The 16,763-nt window shown below is 39.7% G+C and overlaps 1 protein-coding gene across 1 annotated transcript in view; it reads left to right on the forward strand.

Moving 5' to 3' along the window:
• Positions 1 to 16,763, forward strand: part of LOC147305970 (prickle-like protein 2) — a 37,020-nt gene that overhangs the window by 17,316 nt on the left and 2,941 nt on the right. The window contains exons 2-8 of the mRNA XM_086277117.1: positions 8,291 to 8,475; positions 13,406 to 13,519; positions 13,631 to 13,768; positions 14,056 to 14,259; positions 14,874 to 15,060; positions 15,648 to 15,802; positions 15,933 to 16,734. Of these exons, the coding sequence (XP_086133243.1) occupies positions 8,344 to 8,475; positions 13,406 to 13,519; positions 13,631 to 13,768; positions 14,056 to 14,259; positions 14,874 to 15,060; positions 15,648 to 15,802; positions 15,933 to 16,734 (1,732 nt within the window). The 5' untranslated portion in view covers positions 8,291 to 8,343. The remainder of the gene's footprint in view (positions 1 to 8,290; positions 8,476 to 13,405; positions 13,520 to 13,630; positions 13,769 to 14,055; positions 14,260 to 14,873; positions 15,061 to 15,647; positions 15,803 to 15,932; positions 16,735 to 16,763) is intronic.

A 16,763-nucleotide genomic window follows, 5' to 3' on the forward strand; every position in this document is an offset into this window, starting at 1 on the left:
TATTAGTGACACAAAGAGACGCCATCTTTGGATGTCCTCCTCATCGCGTATGATGAAAGAGCTAAGACGAGATGTCTGAAGTAGGAAAATAACAGCGAAGCTGTTTAAGAAAATTTGCACAACTACTTAACAAATATGAGCAAAGTAAGCCAGTGGTTCTTTATCAGTTTTCCATTTTGCATTTTGATCACTCGGTATCTGCATAATTGTGCCACCTTAGCAGTATCCGTCTAATGAATGGGTAAATGAATGAGGCCTGGCTGAGATGTTTAATTGCTGGTCATCAAAACCAGCTACTTTGTATTTTTCCTTACAGCTCCACTGAAGCCAAAAAGCAAATGTGTTTCAGATTTTCCATAACTGGCTTCTACTGCGTATAGCATGCCAATTTGTGTATTTGTGTACCAAGCCCTTCCCAGGGTATTGTCTTATGCATGTAGAAAGAGGCTAACTAAACCACTACCCATTCTTTAACATATGTATAGCTAGTATATATACACAGCAGAAAATGTGTGAGCAGCAAGCTTCAAACCTCCCACTGTACTCTGCCCTTTAATATTTAATCGGATGTGCTGAGTCTTTGAGAACGTGATGCTGTTGAAAGTGGCAAAGTGCTGCCATTACCAATAGAGAGGAGAGGATATGTTGCATCTGATTTTACTGATTGTTTCAAGCACATATTTAGAGGTTTAACATTGTTCCTAAACCCTGAACAGTTTGCTGAAACACTGCAGCAGAAGCCACAACAGGCAAAAGTGATTAATTACTTTATGCTGGGATTATAATTCTGCACACTGTTTGTTTACAATGACATAATTGTCTGCATACAGCACTGATGGTAGCTGACAATCAAGATGCTGTTGAGACAGTTACAAGCCTCTTTTGTCCTGATTTTGTGTAGTAAGGGAGTGATTGCATTCACTTTAAGACAGTTTTTTCAGATTGTAAGATCTAATATTCAGACTAATGTCTTGAATATGAAGAGCTCCATTAAAAGCTTGTTGTTTTAAAGAGAGGATTGTAAACGCAAAGAGGCAGGGAATTTGTTAGCTAATGTAACATTGTAATTACTTTTGGCATTCTGTACATCGGGAACAGATAAAGAGATTAAAAGTCAGCTTAGCATCTTTCTCGCCGGCATGGAGGTAGTCCATTTTAATTGGCATTTCTCTGACCGCGAAGGGTTAACAGAGCTTCGGTCAGGCTCTGTGCTTCAGCCGAGCACCTTCTCTCATGTCAGCTTTTACATAAATAAGAGCTTTTTCTCTCCATCACTCCCTCTCCTTCTCTTTCTCTCATGCACACCCACACAGAGCCTGTCAGAGGCACATGAGGATGGGAGGAGGAAGGAGGGAGGTGGGTGAAGCATGACACGTGAAAAAGGAAAAGCATTGCTCTTAACGCTGCATCTACAGCCCTTTATCTATTGTTTCTTTGTATCTTGCCTCTTTCCTTCGGTTTCCCGATAACGTATGCTTTCAAGAGTCGCTTCTCTCAATAATATTGGAGCTATTGTGCGTCGAGCCTCTTCTCTTTGTTCTCAAAATTACCCAATTTGTTGTGAGGATCTTCTGTCCTCTGGCAAAGAGATGTGGATTAATCTCGATTAATTTATGTGTAAATGAAGGCTCCGCTAATTGGATTCGAGTGAAGAAGAGGCAAATTATAGAAAAACTAAATTCAGGTTCAGAGATTATTTAAGAGTGAAACACAGTGTGCCTTGTCCATTATTTAATAATGTCAACATAGTTAAGAGAAAATATAGTGAAGGGGGAGATTCTCCATCTTTGTACGTTATAATTAAATCAATAAAATCATGGGCCTACATTTCTACAGGCACGCATTGGATGGGTGTTGTTGAAGACTTTGCACACCAATTGGTTGCTATGGCAACTTGCAGAGTTTTTCCAAATGACCTACAGTTGGCTGACTGCAGCCTCTCTGTGGTACACTTCAACTGAGTTGTCTTCTCTTCTGTATACTTGCCGCTGCACCTGGTTAAAATAACATTCGTCAGTATCTGATATTTCTATTTCTATGTATCATTGCCAGTATAGCCCCCCCCCCCTCCACACACACACGCACACACACACACACTTTTAAGTTTAACAACATTTAATACATGTGGAATTAAGTTCCCTTTTTTAGATCACTGTGATAATATCTCTGCTTAATTATCCCAATTAATTACCAATAAGAAACACTTGTTTGCATTTGTGTTCCCCGTATTTATTATGAAGCTCCAAATGAGCACAGATGCAGCCACCAGATTTTAGATGCCATATAATTAGTTGTGGGTGCCAAGGTGTGTCAGTCTGATATAGTCCACAATAAATCTGACAAGCTCAAGTGAGGTCATGGATACAAGAACATTTCCAGCTCAGTGAACCTCCCTAAATAAATTATTTAGAAATGAAAGGATTACACTCAGCTGTAGTTCTGCACAAGGCAGGCTGTCCTCACAAACTCAGTGACCTTTTAAGAAGAAGACCAGCGACGGAGGTCACCAAGAGACCTGAAATGACTCTGAACGGCTCTGTTTGGCCTGGGGCTTCACCAATCACAGACTGAAATCATCAGAGAATGAAGAGAAAGCTTTTCTCACACTCACAATAACACTGAAGGGGTTTTAATCCACATCAAACCTTCTTCAGTAAAGCTCGAACTTTTTGTAGGACCATTATTTTTTAAAGTATACTACAAATGTGAATCATTGTGGGATTGTGGAAGCATGACAATATAAGATATTTACATTTTACTGTAAGGAAAATGTGGTATTTGTTTTAGTCTCTGTTTTCTTCATTTGTTTTAATCTAATCAGCTCCATATTGCATTATTTATGTTTATGCAGTGTTATAGTGAAAGTCAAGAAAGTCACATTGTAGGAATAATGTGATGATTATTCCTGCAACGTGACTAATTTCTAATTACCTTTTTCTATTTCACTGAAAGTGTATCGATTAGATGGCACGTCATTTCTGCCTCAGATCTTCACACACTGTTAATTACAAAAGCCCTTTAACATCTATATACTTAAAAACCCTCAAACCTAAATAACACTAAATGTACATTAAGTAGGCTTTGTGGTATATTTGTAGACCTATTATGCTCATTTCCAGGTTGTTATTTTATACCTTGGACTCTATTAGAGCAACCACAACATTCTTTATTTATCCCAGAGGGGCTCCTTTCCCTTTAAGGCTGCCTGTCTTCTGATTGGCTCCCTCTCAAAACAGAAGGTTTGAACAGGAGAGGGGTGGAGCTTCTTCTGCTCTTACAGCCAGAGCTGTGTGACTGAGATGACAACATTAGGCTAACCTTCTCCTATTGTGATCTGAAACAGAGCTTTAGGAACTAAAAACTAAGAAAAGCCATTATAGGGGCAACTTAAATGGTTAATACACATCTATGAAAATGGTTTAGAAACATTTAAACTTTGTACTTTCTCTTGCAATAAATTGCAAATATATTTTTAGTGAAAAAAAGATTACCATCATGTTTTGAACTGGAAAAAAAATGATTGCAGTACATGATAATTTTCTAAAATCAAAATCAGCCATTAGAGTACTCTCTTAAGAGGCAGGAATATTTACAAAGGCATGTGAAATAAATGTTCAAAGCCTAGAAGGCAATTACATGTAAGTTAAAAAAAATAATAGAAAACTTTGTTAAAATGTTTGTTTCGTCTCTAAATACATTACCCATTTTTTCTGAAAATGCATTATGCCGAAGTTGCCTCCTCCAGGAAACAGAACTTCACAACTTGTCTCTCCTCTCTCTCTCTTTGTGTTGCTGGGGAAGAACAGAGGAGAGTGCTATGACTAACCAGTCGGCCTGGCGAGTGTGTATTACGTCAAAAAGTCACACACTCATCAGCAGCCTTCTGTACCAGCTGAATGTGCATTCAGTCAAAAGTTAGAGTGTAAAGACAACACCCTGTGTTGTCAAACAGTTGGACACTGTGTCTTTGTTTAATAATGCACAGTAGAGACTTACAGTACATCTTAATAAGTGGGGTGTGAAGGGACCATTAATCGAAGCACTGGTGCGAACAGTGACGCTGTCGTCCTCTCAATCTAACAATTTGTGCTGCAAAATGAATCCCAAATGCTCCTCAGTAGCACAAATACTGGGCACAGGGAACAGGATCACTATTGCATGTTTGTTTGTTACGCCTTATGTATGTTTTGTATTCAATTTTTAAAATATAAGCTGCTTTCTTTTACACACTGTAAATGACACACTGTATTTGTGTAATGACAGCATAACAAAGGAACAGAATTAAAATCTTCTGCACTTTTACGTTTGTAAAATCTGAGTAAAACCGAGTTTATTCTTCTGTGATTATGGCTGCCTTGTTAGCTTAGAAGACACAACATGTAATTAAGGTAATATTGGAGCTGTGGGAAGTCATATCATTCCTCATTAGATTAAGGCTAGCTATGTTTCCCCCTGCCTTCAGTCTTTATGACATACTTGGCTGAACCAAGCCAATCTCTCTTTAGATAACTCGGAGATCGGGGTCTCAGAGGTGTTCATTACGTGTCCAAACAAATCACTGACACCAGGCCCATAAGATCAACTGAAGGCGCTATCAGCAGACATGTGTGCTGCTTTGGGATAAGAGGTTCACTTAAAAATGTCAAAACCAGAAACAATCAGCGCGTCATCACAGTGGCTTTGTCTTACTGATGTATATTTTATGCATAGAACATTAGAATGAGATCTATAGTTGTTTTTAATTAACAAAAAGTGTTGTCACTAATCCCTAGCCAGGAACCTTGACTACTTGGAGTGCTTGCTACTTTTCTTTTACAGTTATAACAGAGGTGTCGTTGCTTATTTCCATGTAATAAACTTTCATTTGATATAAAAAAGACAGATCTGGCTTTTGTGACCTCAGTCATTGATTAGTGAAGTCACCGTGTGAAACCTCCATTGGCATCATGCTGTTTAGAAGCTAGACAAGCAAGAAGGTAGATCTGGCATAGAAGTCTAATGGCACCATCTGTTCATAGGGAAACTTATCAATGACAAAGCAGACCTGCCTTGTACTTTTTGACTCTAGTGAGGACTGTGATTTATCAATTTAAGATCATATTGTATTCAGTACAGCTTAAAACTAGCAGATGAAATACTAAAATTATCAGGAAAGATTAAGAGAGCAATTAGTGCTGGCCATTTGTAAGGTTACAAGTCCAGGACACCTCTGTGTTGCTTTTGCTTTTTATCTTTTATATACAGTCTATTATGTTTTTAGTTTTCTTGAACCTCTTTCTAACTTTGAACTATACCTCTTCCCCCCAGCTGCTGGCTATATGTACAAATCAGTCTACTTGCCTTTTGATAAAGCTGCAGTCACACAAAGAAAGCAATTTTGCAGTGACGTGGTGACCAAAGATCACAGAAAGTCAGTGGGTAAAAAAACGCTGGCAGTGCAAAATGTGGGGGTCCTGAGATAGACTTTTGAACACACAGGATACCGATGATTGACATATGACAGGGTACTAAATACCAGAGCCTTCGAATGAGTCATTCCATTCAACAGCTCTGTTAAACACATTAGAGGGTTACCTAGGCAACCAGAGCCTGGGCTATCCACCAATGACCAGCTGATCCTTAAAAGTAATGTGCAACAAGTGACGCCATATGTGACTGTGGGCGCCACTTAAATAAGAAAACAACCATAATAAAAAACAATGAAACAACACATGGCAGTCAATGTGATATATATCGACTGCCATATCAGACTGATCATAATCTCATATGACTTAGAGTACAAATGACGCTTTAATATTGACAATAGAAACAATGGTATCAAGAGAATTTGTCACCATATAAATAATAATGACAGAATCTTGTTAAAATTCAGCACTGAATCACTGATCTGATTTCACATTGCCAGTGGACATCACATTTGAAGTGATGCCTGTCTGGAGCAACAGGCTGCAGGTTACCCAGCAGGCCCACTCTTACTCAGCCTCTGTGCACTAATGACGAACAGCCTCGGGCCAGGCTAGAGGCTCAAGGTTACATACCTGCGATCTTTCTTCACAAAGAAATCAGCAGCACCCATCTTAGAGAGATAAACAGTACTCAGCTCTGCTTGGAAGGAGGCTGACTCACTGGCTCAGTCGGTAGAAATGTCTGCTGTTCCTTGGCCACTGCTTAAGCTGTGTTTTTATGTGATTTCTAATCTGCAGGAAATGGTGTTGCTCTCTGAAATTGCCAGAGAAGACCTGTATCATAGTTTGGGAAAAATCATTTTGAATCACAAATGTCAGGGCTTGTTCACGCTTTCCCGCGACCATCATCTAGTGTTGTTTTCCTCACTCAAGTGCTATGACCTTGATGCACGACCTACAGACACAGAACAAATGTGTCATCTGCTGTCTCATCTTTATGTACATGTCCGCATTGGTCAGACAGCACTATTTAATTGCAACACAATGGGTTTCTCATTTTTATATGAGACATAGACAGCATTATAAAGAACAATTGTTTCTCCCAATTTGCATTAATTAATTGTAATATCTCTCCACTCATCAGCTTTTGAAATAACAATCCATGAGATGTAAACACACCTCCATCCTGTGCTCATTGCCGGCTCACTAAATATCCTGCGAAATGAGTTGCATTTCATTTTCATACTTTGCTGGTGGAGGCGATTTTTACTGCTGTTAATTATTCATGGGCCAGTAATGTGTGCAGCTGTTCTCCTCTCAAACAGAAAGAAGGAGGAGAAGATTGAACTGATCTGTTGTCCATACCTCTGAGTAACACAGTAAATGCAGATGAAACACTGTCTGCTGATAATAAAGTCCTGGGACTGGCGAGCAACTTTGATATTTGTAAATTTCTTTTTGGAATAAATTATTCTGAATGTGTTTCACAGACTTGATTAAAATTTTAAGCTGTTGGTCAGTACACCGCTTACAGACTGAAATATTTATATATTGGATGGATTGCCAGATTTGAAGACTCCCGCAGAGCCAGCCATGACCCCCAGCAGATCAATCCCACTGACTTTGGGGCTCTCCAAACTTTATCTCTAAAAGATCTGTACAAAGATCCCACTGACTTCCTATTAATTCTACTTACTTTGTGGGGCTTCTAGCTTTATCCACTGTGAAGTTTACATTTATGTTTTTATTTTTGTAAAAAAGGGTATCTTGTTGGCTGGGGACCCGAGGAGCTTATGTAATAGCGAGGTGTCTGTCATCTGTCCACAGTTTGCAAGAATCGTTGCTCATCCAAGAACACTGGTCAGGATTTAGTCAAACTTTCACACAGTGGTCATCTGATGACTGCGCTCAAGGTCAACGTCATATTGTTTTTTCTTGTTTTGTCAGCACTTTTCTATTTTCACAGCAGTTGCTGGACTAGTAGTAGTCTTTAAAATCAGACAGTACTATAGGTCGTGGTGCATTGGTCAGATTTGGGTGAAGTGACATTAATTTGGCCTGGATGTGACCGTCAGCCTCCTTGACTTCTTAGTGGATTTTAATTAGTTTGTGCAGTACAATCACCCAGTGACAATAAAACTTTAATCTGTGAAACCCATCAGGAGCTAGTAGTGGCTGCAGACTGATGTATTGATTTGTAAAAACACAAGAGATAGACAGACAGCAAATATTTTTTCACACAAACTCCACAAATTACTTATGGCTGCTTCTTTATTCAAAAAGTGTCACCATGCCGGGTAGCTCCACATGTTTGATTGGGCAGATTTTGTTACCCGTCAAGAAGGATGCCCCATTTGTGTCTTCTACCAGGAATAAAACTGGGAATTCTTAGGCAAACGTGCAAACCACTACACATTACCACTACCAGTTCCTTCAATGCTAAAGTTTCTATCCCTTGATTGATCTGTCTAGATCAGTGGTCCCAAACCCCCGGGCCTCAGACCGGTACCGGTCCGTGAGTCGTTTGGTACCGGGCCACCAGAGTTGAGGCTCAGGTGTGAAATGTATGGTTTTCAGGGTTTTTATCGGTTTTCAGCGTTATTTTGTTATCATTTTTATCGTTAACTCGGTTTTTTCACGTGTCTTATAAATAAATCTTCTTTTTTTCGGTACCGGTACTAGTTTTATTTTGTTGTATTTATCTGCGACACCTTAAAGGCCGGTCCGTGAAAATATTGTCGGGCATAAACCGGTCCGTGGCGCAAAAAAGGTTGGAGACCGCTGCTCTAGATCATCTGTCTTTTCCTTTCTTTTTTTGTTTTGTTTTTTTGTTATTGCAATCTCTTTTTGCCTCGCCCTCATTCTCCTGCCTGTTTCCTCCACAGGAATACCTGTGTCCACTCAAGCGGTTTGGGTAGTGGAGCATGTTGTGACAGCCATGTCTCTGGAGATGGAGAAGACCATCACCAAGCTGATGTACGATTTCCAGAGGAATTCCACCTCTGATGATGACTCTGGATGTGCACTGGAGGAATATGCTTGGGTTCCCCCTGGCCTCAGTCCTGAGCAGGTATATAGTTACAGATACAAACAAACTATGACGCGAATAAGTACTTCATTAGATATTCTCTGTTGTTGTTCAACAGTGCCAGACCGTATCAAATTGAACCAAGTCGGTCAAGAGAATTTAATTATTTGGATAATAAAGTATCTATCGAAGTAATCCCGAGCTGGAAAATTCACTCATCTGAAAACACGACAACATATCATCATTGTTTGAAATCCCCTTCATGGTGCTGTAGTCTCTTACGGGTTAGAGTGGGGAGAAGGGCAGGGATGACTTACAGTAGACTAAGGCTATGCTGTCAAGCATTTCAGGGAGCAATAATTGTAAGGACATTTTACAGCTGTCAGTGTTAATCTGACTTTGTGTAGAAACCAAATTGAGAGTCAGACAGACTGACAACCATGACTGAAATCATGAAAAGCAACCACACACTGATTAGTTGATTGCATTGTCTGAAGAACAGATGCGAAGCAGCAAAAGATTTGATGAAATGTTGAAATGCTCTCTGATGAGTTTAAAGTACAAGAATTTCAAATATATAGGAGGATTCACTTTGAAAAGGCTGTTTCACTGATCAGTATCGAGTAAACATGATGACTATGTGGTCTTCTAGGCACACTAAGCCTCAGTCTGCTCTGTTTTTTACTGTAACTTAGCAAATTTAAACCCAGAGGACTGGAAGTAATTTGAGTCAGTGAATGTTTGGATGAATCTAATTGGAAATGTGTGGCAGCATGTTTATGCGTACCAGTTTCGCAATTCTCTGTCTGGACTCATTTGCAGTTTAAATGCCTTTTAATTGCATGCATGACCAAGCTAATGCAATTGGCTCTGTAAATCCAGAGGAAGATATTTCCTCCTCATTTTTTATTTTTGCCTGTTGTTTTTGTCAGCTCTGACATAAGATAAGCACGGTTGTGTTCAACTATATTCGGTATAAACACTTCTGTCTTTATTTAGTATGAGAAGGACTCCAATGCAACAGGCCTCCTAGTACTCTGTTAACAGATGACAGGATGGGCTGATAACAGTCATTTTCTCCAGTCAGCCATCTTGACAGGATGCTGAAAGAGGCTGCAGCCTCTGTCATCCAACAGGAGGTGCAGGCAATTTGAAGCTGCCCGTTTCTTTTTTTAATACACTTGAACGTAATGAATTTTAAGCCCGTCACATCTGATTTCTCTCTGTACAATTAAAGAGACTTGCATTTTAAAAGATAATCACAATTTTGCAGCATAGTTCATCAAGCTGTCAGGACTCAAATTCCCCAGCTGAAAACATTTACTGTTTCAAAAATGTTTTGTTGTATCAGGATTGGATGGGAGGAATGAACTTTGTTAACAGTAGATCTTTTCAATATTTGTTGTAACATGTTTTTGCTTTTTTTTTGTCTAAACAACTTCCTTTAAGAGCTTCAAGTTAAAAAAAGAAAAAAAAAAAAAGAAAAGAAAGGATTTGGTGGGCTAGAGATTCCAGTAAATTCAGAGCTGAATAACTGCTAGTTTAATTAGTTAGTTTATCAATTTTGCATTTATTGTCAAGGTCACTTGTTCCTGTTTACCTGTGGTTTTTGGACTGGACAAGATGACTAACATGGTAACCAGTAATGAAAATAAGCTGCATTCCTATACAAATTTGCATGAAATGGATCACATTTAAACCATTTAAAGCAGGTATGTAAAACCTAAGGCCCGAGGACCAAAATCAGCCCGCCAACGACTTCAATTTGGCCCACTGGGCGGCTTTGGAAAGACATAACTGAAGGCATAAATTTCAGCATTTCCTACTAAAAACAGCATCCTACTGGCTATTTACACACCAAAGTAAATAAGTAATAAACAATTAAATAACACCAAAAAAAATCAATTTTACATTTTATAATTACAGGACAGTCTGTAGCTTCATATGTCATTTTTACACATGTATTTCTTACAACTTGAGCCAAAAGAGTCGTCATTCATTTACTCCAGCAGCATTTCTACGTTTAACATGTAGAAAATGTCTTTACACTGAATGAATGTGAAGTTTTATCCCTGATTTAAAGTATTTTTGCTTCCCGATTAACAAAGAAATTTCGAAGAGAGTGAAGAAAGTTCTTATTCGTCGATGTGCTTAATATTTTAAAGTCCACCTGTTGCACAGTTGAGAGACAGTTCTCAGAGAAAAGTGGTTCAAGGCAAATGATTTTGGCTCTCATAAGAGTCGGCGTCACCCTCCTCAGCACAGAGTAAAGAGCGAGCGTGACGGGCAACACGGAGAAGAACCACCTTTCTCCCTCACTCTCCACCCTACTGATTAAGTAAATTGAATGAGCAGAAACTTCAGTAAAATAGATCTTTACACTGCACTGAACACTGAACCACTTTGCGTTGAAAGCCTGTTTTGTTGAAAATCCGAGACAAGTAACAAGATTGCTTTCTATCCTTTCAGTGTTTACTTCTCAAACACCGTTCAAGGCTTTTTCTCTGTTTCATCGGCTAGCATTTAATTACAAAAGAGGGTTCAGGGCACGGATGGCAAGTGCTACTGCATCGTGAATTATAATTGCAGTGCAAGTTTAAGATTTCCTTTAAGCAATGCGAATATTAGCTGCTGAAAATTTAAAGAACCTGGTGCTGTTCAAGGTTGTGCCTGCAGCAGCAGCACACATCTCAATGTGCTGAACACTTTCAATTCCAGACACCAACTTCCAAGGGAAAGACATAAAAATTTTTCCATGAATCAGTGAAATAATGTAGATTATTTAAAACAGCCAACTTTTATCTTTGTATAAAGAACAAATTGTGGATATTTGGATGCTATTGTATAGGCCAGCTTTAAAATATACTTTAAATTTGACATAACTAAAGAAATTATAGTTATTTCTTCTGTCTATCATAATTTTATAATTAGAATTCACAGATCAATCACGATTTAAAATTCATTGTTGTAATCTATAAAAGCCACAACCCCAGGCTTCAGACTAAACGATCGGTTTCTACTCTTACCTCTGTATGATGTGAAAAAGAGTAGATATCCTCGACATGGTCATCTCAGACACACAGTTCCAGCTGTGAGCACAGCAGCCCAAACTCATCAGCTGTTTAAACCATCTATTTGTGAGTGCCAGCCGAGCAGAAGGAAGTTGTCTTTGAGGAACTAGAAACAGAACTAAAAATGTTTGTTAGATGAAGAGTGAACTGAGGAGTTCCATCAAGGAAAAGTCTAAATTAAATAAAGATTATTTTGAACTGACTCATGCAAAGTACTCTATGAAAGTTCAAGATCAGAAACAGGAGTTTAAAATGAGTACAGTACTTTCCATTTAATATTTTTATATTTACAGTGGATCACATAAGTGCTTTATTCTTGCTCTTTTTCTGCCCACCTTTACTATTGTGGTTTACTCTTATCAGAGCTGCACTGAATAGGAATTCCTTTCTCATTTCTCTACTGTATTGTTTCTTTCGATAACAATGCGGTAAATTTTACAGTATATAAATTTACAGAACATAAATACAGTATCAACACCTTTTATTCTTCAACACAGTCGCTCTTAGACAAGCTTTCATTTAATTTCTTTAATCTGCAGGGGAAGTTTAGCAGGCTTCTTGAAGGACATTCAAAGCTTGTTTTGAATATTGGCTGCCTTTTTTGCTCCATTCTCTGTCAAGATCATCCCACACTGCTTGAATAATATTGAGGTGTGTGAGGCCAATCCATGACTGATAGGCTTTTCATTCTGTGTTGTTTTATTTTTTGTCTTGTTTTTAACCCATTACTTGGCAGTGTGTTTGGGGTCATTGTCATGCTGAAAAATGAAGCTGCTGCCAACCAGATGCTTTCCAGATTTGTTTTGCATGCTGGATCAAAATAGGATGGTACTTTTCTGCATTCATCCATTAGTTTTGCCAAGATCCCCAGCACCACTGGCTAAAATGCAGTCCCAAAGCAAGACAGAACCTCCACTGTGTTTTTAAAGATGGCTGTAGATGCCCACTGTGGTGCCTATCTTTTGATATTGATGACATTTTGAAGCAAAATTTTGAATTTAAATTCATCACTCCATAAGACCTGTTGCCACTGATTTTCAGTCCAGTTCTTGTTTAATCAGCTTCTTGGATAGTGGTTGTTTTTTTTTTGTCCAGTTTCCTCAAATTTTGTAAGGACACACCGCACCATGCTGATCAAGTTTTTGGCTAATAACTGGTATTCATGTTGTTGGTGCAAAAATACAATTAATATGTGTCGAACAATGTTATCTTTGGCATGTTTTGTAGATTTAACTAAAGATGTTTTTTGCAACAGGCTGCAAATGCCCGATGATACAATTCACTAACTTGCTTTTATGTGTAGACACAACACTGGTTCGTACCTTGAATTGGGTGCCCTTTTTTAAGCTTGAATGATTTATAGGTCAGTGTTAAGTTGTTCTACAAACAAAAAAGACTTCTCCTAAAATGGTGAGGTACAAGACCTGGACTGGAAATGAGTAAAAAAAAAAGCAGTCAATGTCCAAAGAAAAACTCTGAAACAACTCCTTATCCAACAAAACCTTATATTTTAGTGCAAATTAAAATAAAAAAGAATTGTGTGCAATATGCAAATTTGTGTCATAAATCAAAACTTTCAACCTCCAAACAGATGTTTTTACTTCATCCATCATGCTTTTGTGTGTGATGTAAAGAACTTGGCAAATTATGTAGAAACATTTTCTCCGACTTTCCAAGTTGTTATGAGCACCAAACAGCAGACAGATGAGGTTAGCAACTAACATAATCAAGGATTTTGTAACAAAACGCGTAGAATATTTATATCGGGGTGAGTTGAGACTAAGCACACTGAAAAAGGGGTAGAAAATATTTACTTTACCTTTTGTCAAATGTGCTGAAACACATTTTGAAATTGAGAGGTCACTCAAGAGCAAAACCACATGTTTGATTTTCTGTTTCAGGTGCATCAGTATTATAACTGCTTACCAGAGGAGAAGGTTCCTTATATCAACAGCCCTGGAGAGAAATACCGCATCAAGCAATTGCTTCACCAGTTGCCACCACATGACAATGAGGTAAAACTACACAACAAAATTCTGAGTAATACATGAAGGCTTTTCTTTACTCTTATGATTTCCAGAGGTTAGGTGGTGTTTCAGCTCTAATGATGAGTCGTGTTGTTTCAGGTACGATATTGTAATGCACTGGACGAGGAGGAGAAACGAGAGCTTAAGCTGTTCAGCAATCAACGGAAGAAAGATAACCTGGGCCGAGGCAATGTCCGTCCTTTCCCCCTAACTATCAATGGGGCCGCCTGTGACAAGGTAAACCACGCAACCAACATCTTTTCATTCCTTACATAATGACCTACTTTTTCCGGACTTGGGCCATCGTCTGTGTAGCAAATATCTTTAATTCTCCTTCATAAAAGCATGTTAGTCTTGAAAATATTCAATACTGTCTCTTTTCACACCTTACAGCTTTCATTCTTTCTTTGTCTGCCTTTTCTTCCAACACTACCTGACTCTCTCACTTTCTTTCGTACCTTTCATTTGATTTTGTTTCTTTTCATTGAATTTTATTTCTTCTCTTTTCCTTTCCTCTCCTACAGTGTGGGGGTCAGATAAATGGAGGGGACATTGTAGTTTTTGCACCAAGGGCGGGTCATGGAAAATGCTGGCACCCTCAGTGCTTTGTCTGCGGCACATGCGAGGAAGTATTGGTGGACCTCATATACTTCCACCAGGATGGCAAGATCTACTGTGGCCGGCACCATGCCGAGAGGCTGAAACCCCGCTGCTGTGCCTGTGATGAGGTGCGCCTGTCTGGGCTTGGAGCCCTTTGGGGTTGGAAATGGCTGAATGGTTCATGCTCACAGACTTGGATGGGGTTGGAATCAGTCTGGAGGGAAAAGATGTCTCAGTGTCTTTGCCACGTCTTGGAAAGTCCGCTGTAATTTATAGTGAGCGGGCTTGAATAAGTCAGGCCACAGTGCTCTGCAAGTATTGGAAAGAGAATTTCTATTTGATTAAACTGTTTAATTATCTTTAACTGGAAGATATAAATCTGATGTCACGTACATACCTTTTAAGTTAGTTTCTTTATAAGGTAATTTTGTGAAATAATTACATGAATATTATAAAATGCAAGCACAAAGGATGCCTAGATCATCGTTTTTATTCAGCTGAAATATGCCTGACTTTTACACTTAAGAACACTCACGCTTTGGTGGAATTTCTAACAGTTTACTAATCTACCTGTCAGTTTATGTGGAGGTAGATGATCCTATTAAGGGGTAGTATGTCAAAAAGGATCCTATTCTAGGACGTGACACGAATAAAATACAGGACCCTGAGATACAGGATAGCAACATATGTAGATATTGTGTGTTATCTGCTTGCTGATAAATGTAATGTGTTAATCATATAGATCATCTTTGCTGATGAGTGCACTGAGGCGGAGGGCCGGCACTGGCACATGAAGCATTTCTGTTGCTACGAGTGTGAGACCACCCTTGGCGGGCAGCGCTACATCATGAAGGATGGACGACCACACTGCTGCAACTGCTTTGAGTCCCTTTATGCAGAGTACTGTGACGCATGTGGAGAACACATAGGTACAACTTTCATTGTTGTTTCAAGTCCTCTGATATCTAAATGAATTGCTATCAAGAGTGACAGACATGCTATTCCTGTACTTGCTTCGTGGAAAAAAAAACTCCAACAGCCCTTTATTGTAAGCGTGACTCTTATCAGCTCTGGAAGCCTTGTGTGCCGCAGCTGTGGAGAGGCGGGTTCAGTGCAGTGAAATGCGGATAGTTATTATCATCCCAAGCTTCAGTAACAGTGAAAGAGTGTGTTTCAGAGGGTGCTCCCATGTTGTATCCAGATGGAAGCTGTGAAAGATGATTGCTTCCTCTTGCTGGGGAGTAGTGCTGGTGAAATTTATTCATGCTATCTTACAAACTGAGTGATCATCTGTGGGCATGAAATCATAAATATTTTTACTTTAAGAGACAAAGGGCTCTGTTCGCTCATAACGTAAATAGTGCCTTGCAGCATATCGGATAAAAATTAGGTATCATATCAACATATCTGACAAAAATTTGCTTAATAGCTAAAGGTTAACATCAGTTTTTGATGTTTTTTCGTCATGTGTCGATACTAAAAATGGTCAAATGTTTTTGTTCCCATCTTATTAAAGGCATTGACCAAGGTCAGATGACTTATGATGGACAGCACTGGCATGCAACTGAGGAATGTTTTTGCTGTGCCCGTTGCAAGCGCTCCCTTCTTGGACGCCCCTTCCTGCCAAAGCAGGGGCAGATTTTCTGTTCACGGTCCTGCAGTGCGGGACAGGTGAGGAAACTGAAAATACATCTGAAGCATCTCCTCATTTAGTTATGTATATACCCGCTGTTAATTAGTATACATTTTTAAGAGTTTTCTAGTTATGCACATATATATTTTGTTTATTTTAACAATTAAGGATCCCGAGGAATCTGACTCCTCAGACTCTGCCTTCCAAAGTGCTCGCTCACGTGAGTCCCGCCACAGCACCAAGATCGGAAAGAAAGAGCGCAGGAATGCTGAGCAGGATAGGCGAAGCACCGAACCCCGCCAGTCAGCTCCTCCATCGATGCCCGACCGTCTCTCTGCTGATATGGATCCCCTCTCTGGTCAGATGGATCGCTTAAGCCTCACTTCTAGTCAGACTCCAAGCAGGACGCCTAACCGCACCCCTAGCCGCACTCCAAGTCGAGCCCCAAGCCTAAACCAGGTGTGGATGAGCCGAGATGACCCCTACATCCCTCCTTCCTATGAAGGCCCTCAGCGGGATCCCTCCCCTAGCCCTACACCCATTCATCTGCTGGGTCAGTGTAATGCTAGGCAAGGTTACAATCCTAATGCGAATGCTCATCCACCAGCCCAGAGTCCTGCCAACCCAGGAAAGAGGCCTGATTCCTGGGGAAAGGAGCAAGGGAATGCCAAGAGGACCCCTATGGCTGCCCTGAGAGGCTACTCCTTTAATGAAAACTGGATGCAGCACAGCCAGGATGAGTTCAGACCCAACAAGCTGCGCACCCAGATGAGCTTCAATGAGATGTCTAGCCAGAATCAGGGTTTCTCTGACAAGAGAAGTATCAGTCTGCATGGATTCCAGAGAAATGGAAGACCCCCACTGACCAGGAGGAACCCTATCAATGCCATGAGCTTTAACGAGCCCCTCACTCCTCTAGAACAGACCCCTCGTGGATCCATGGACTCCCTAACTATGTCTAATGCTACAGGTATGGGGTTAAAAAGCCTAAAGTTAAGG

Source organism: Aulonocara sp. 'chitande type north' Nkhata Bay, linkage group LG20, assembly GCF_057382095.1.
Source record: "Aulonocara sp. 'chitande type north' Nkhata Bay isolate Kocher_YH1m ecotype deep benthic linkage group LG20, A_spYH_male_GT1.1, whole genome shotgun sequence".
NCBI lineage: Eukaryota > Metazoa > Chordata > Actinopteri > Cichliformes > Cichlidae > Aulonocara > Aulonocara sp. 'chitande type north' Nkhata Bay.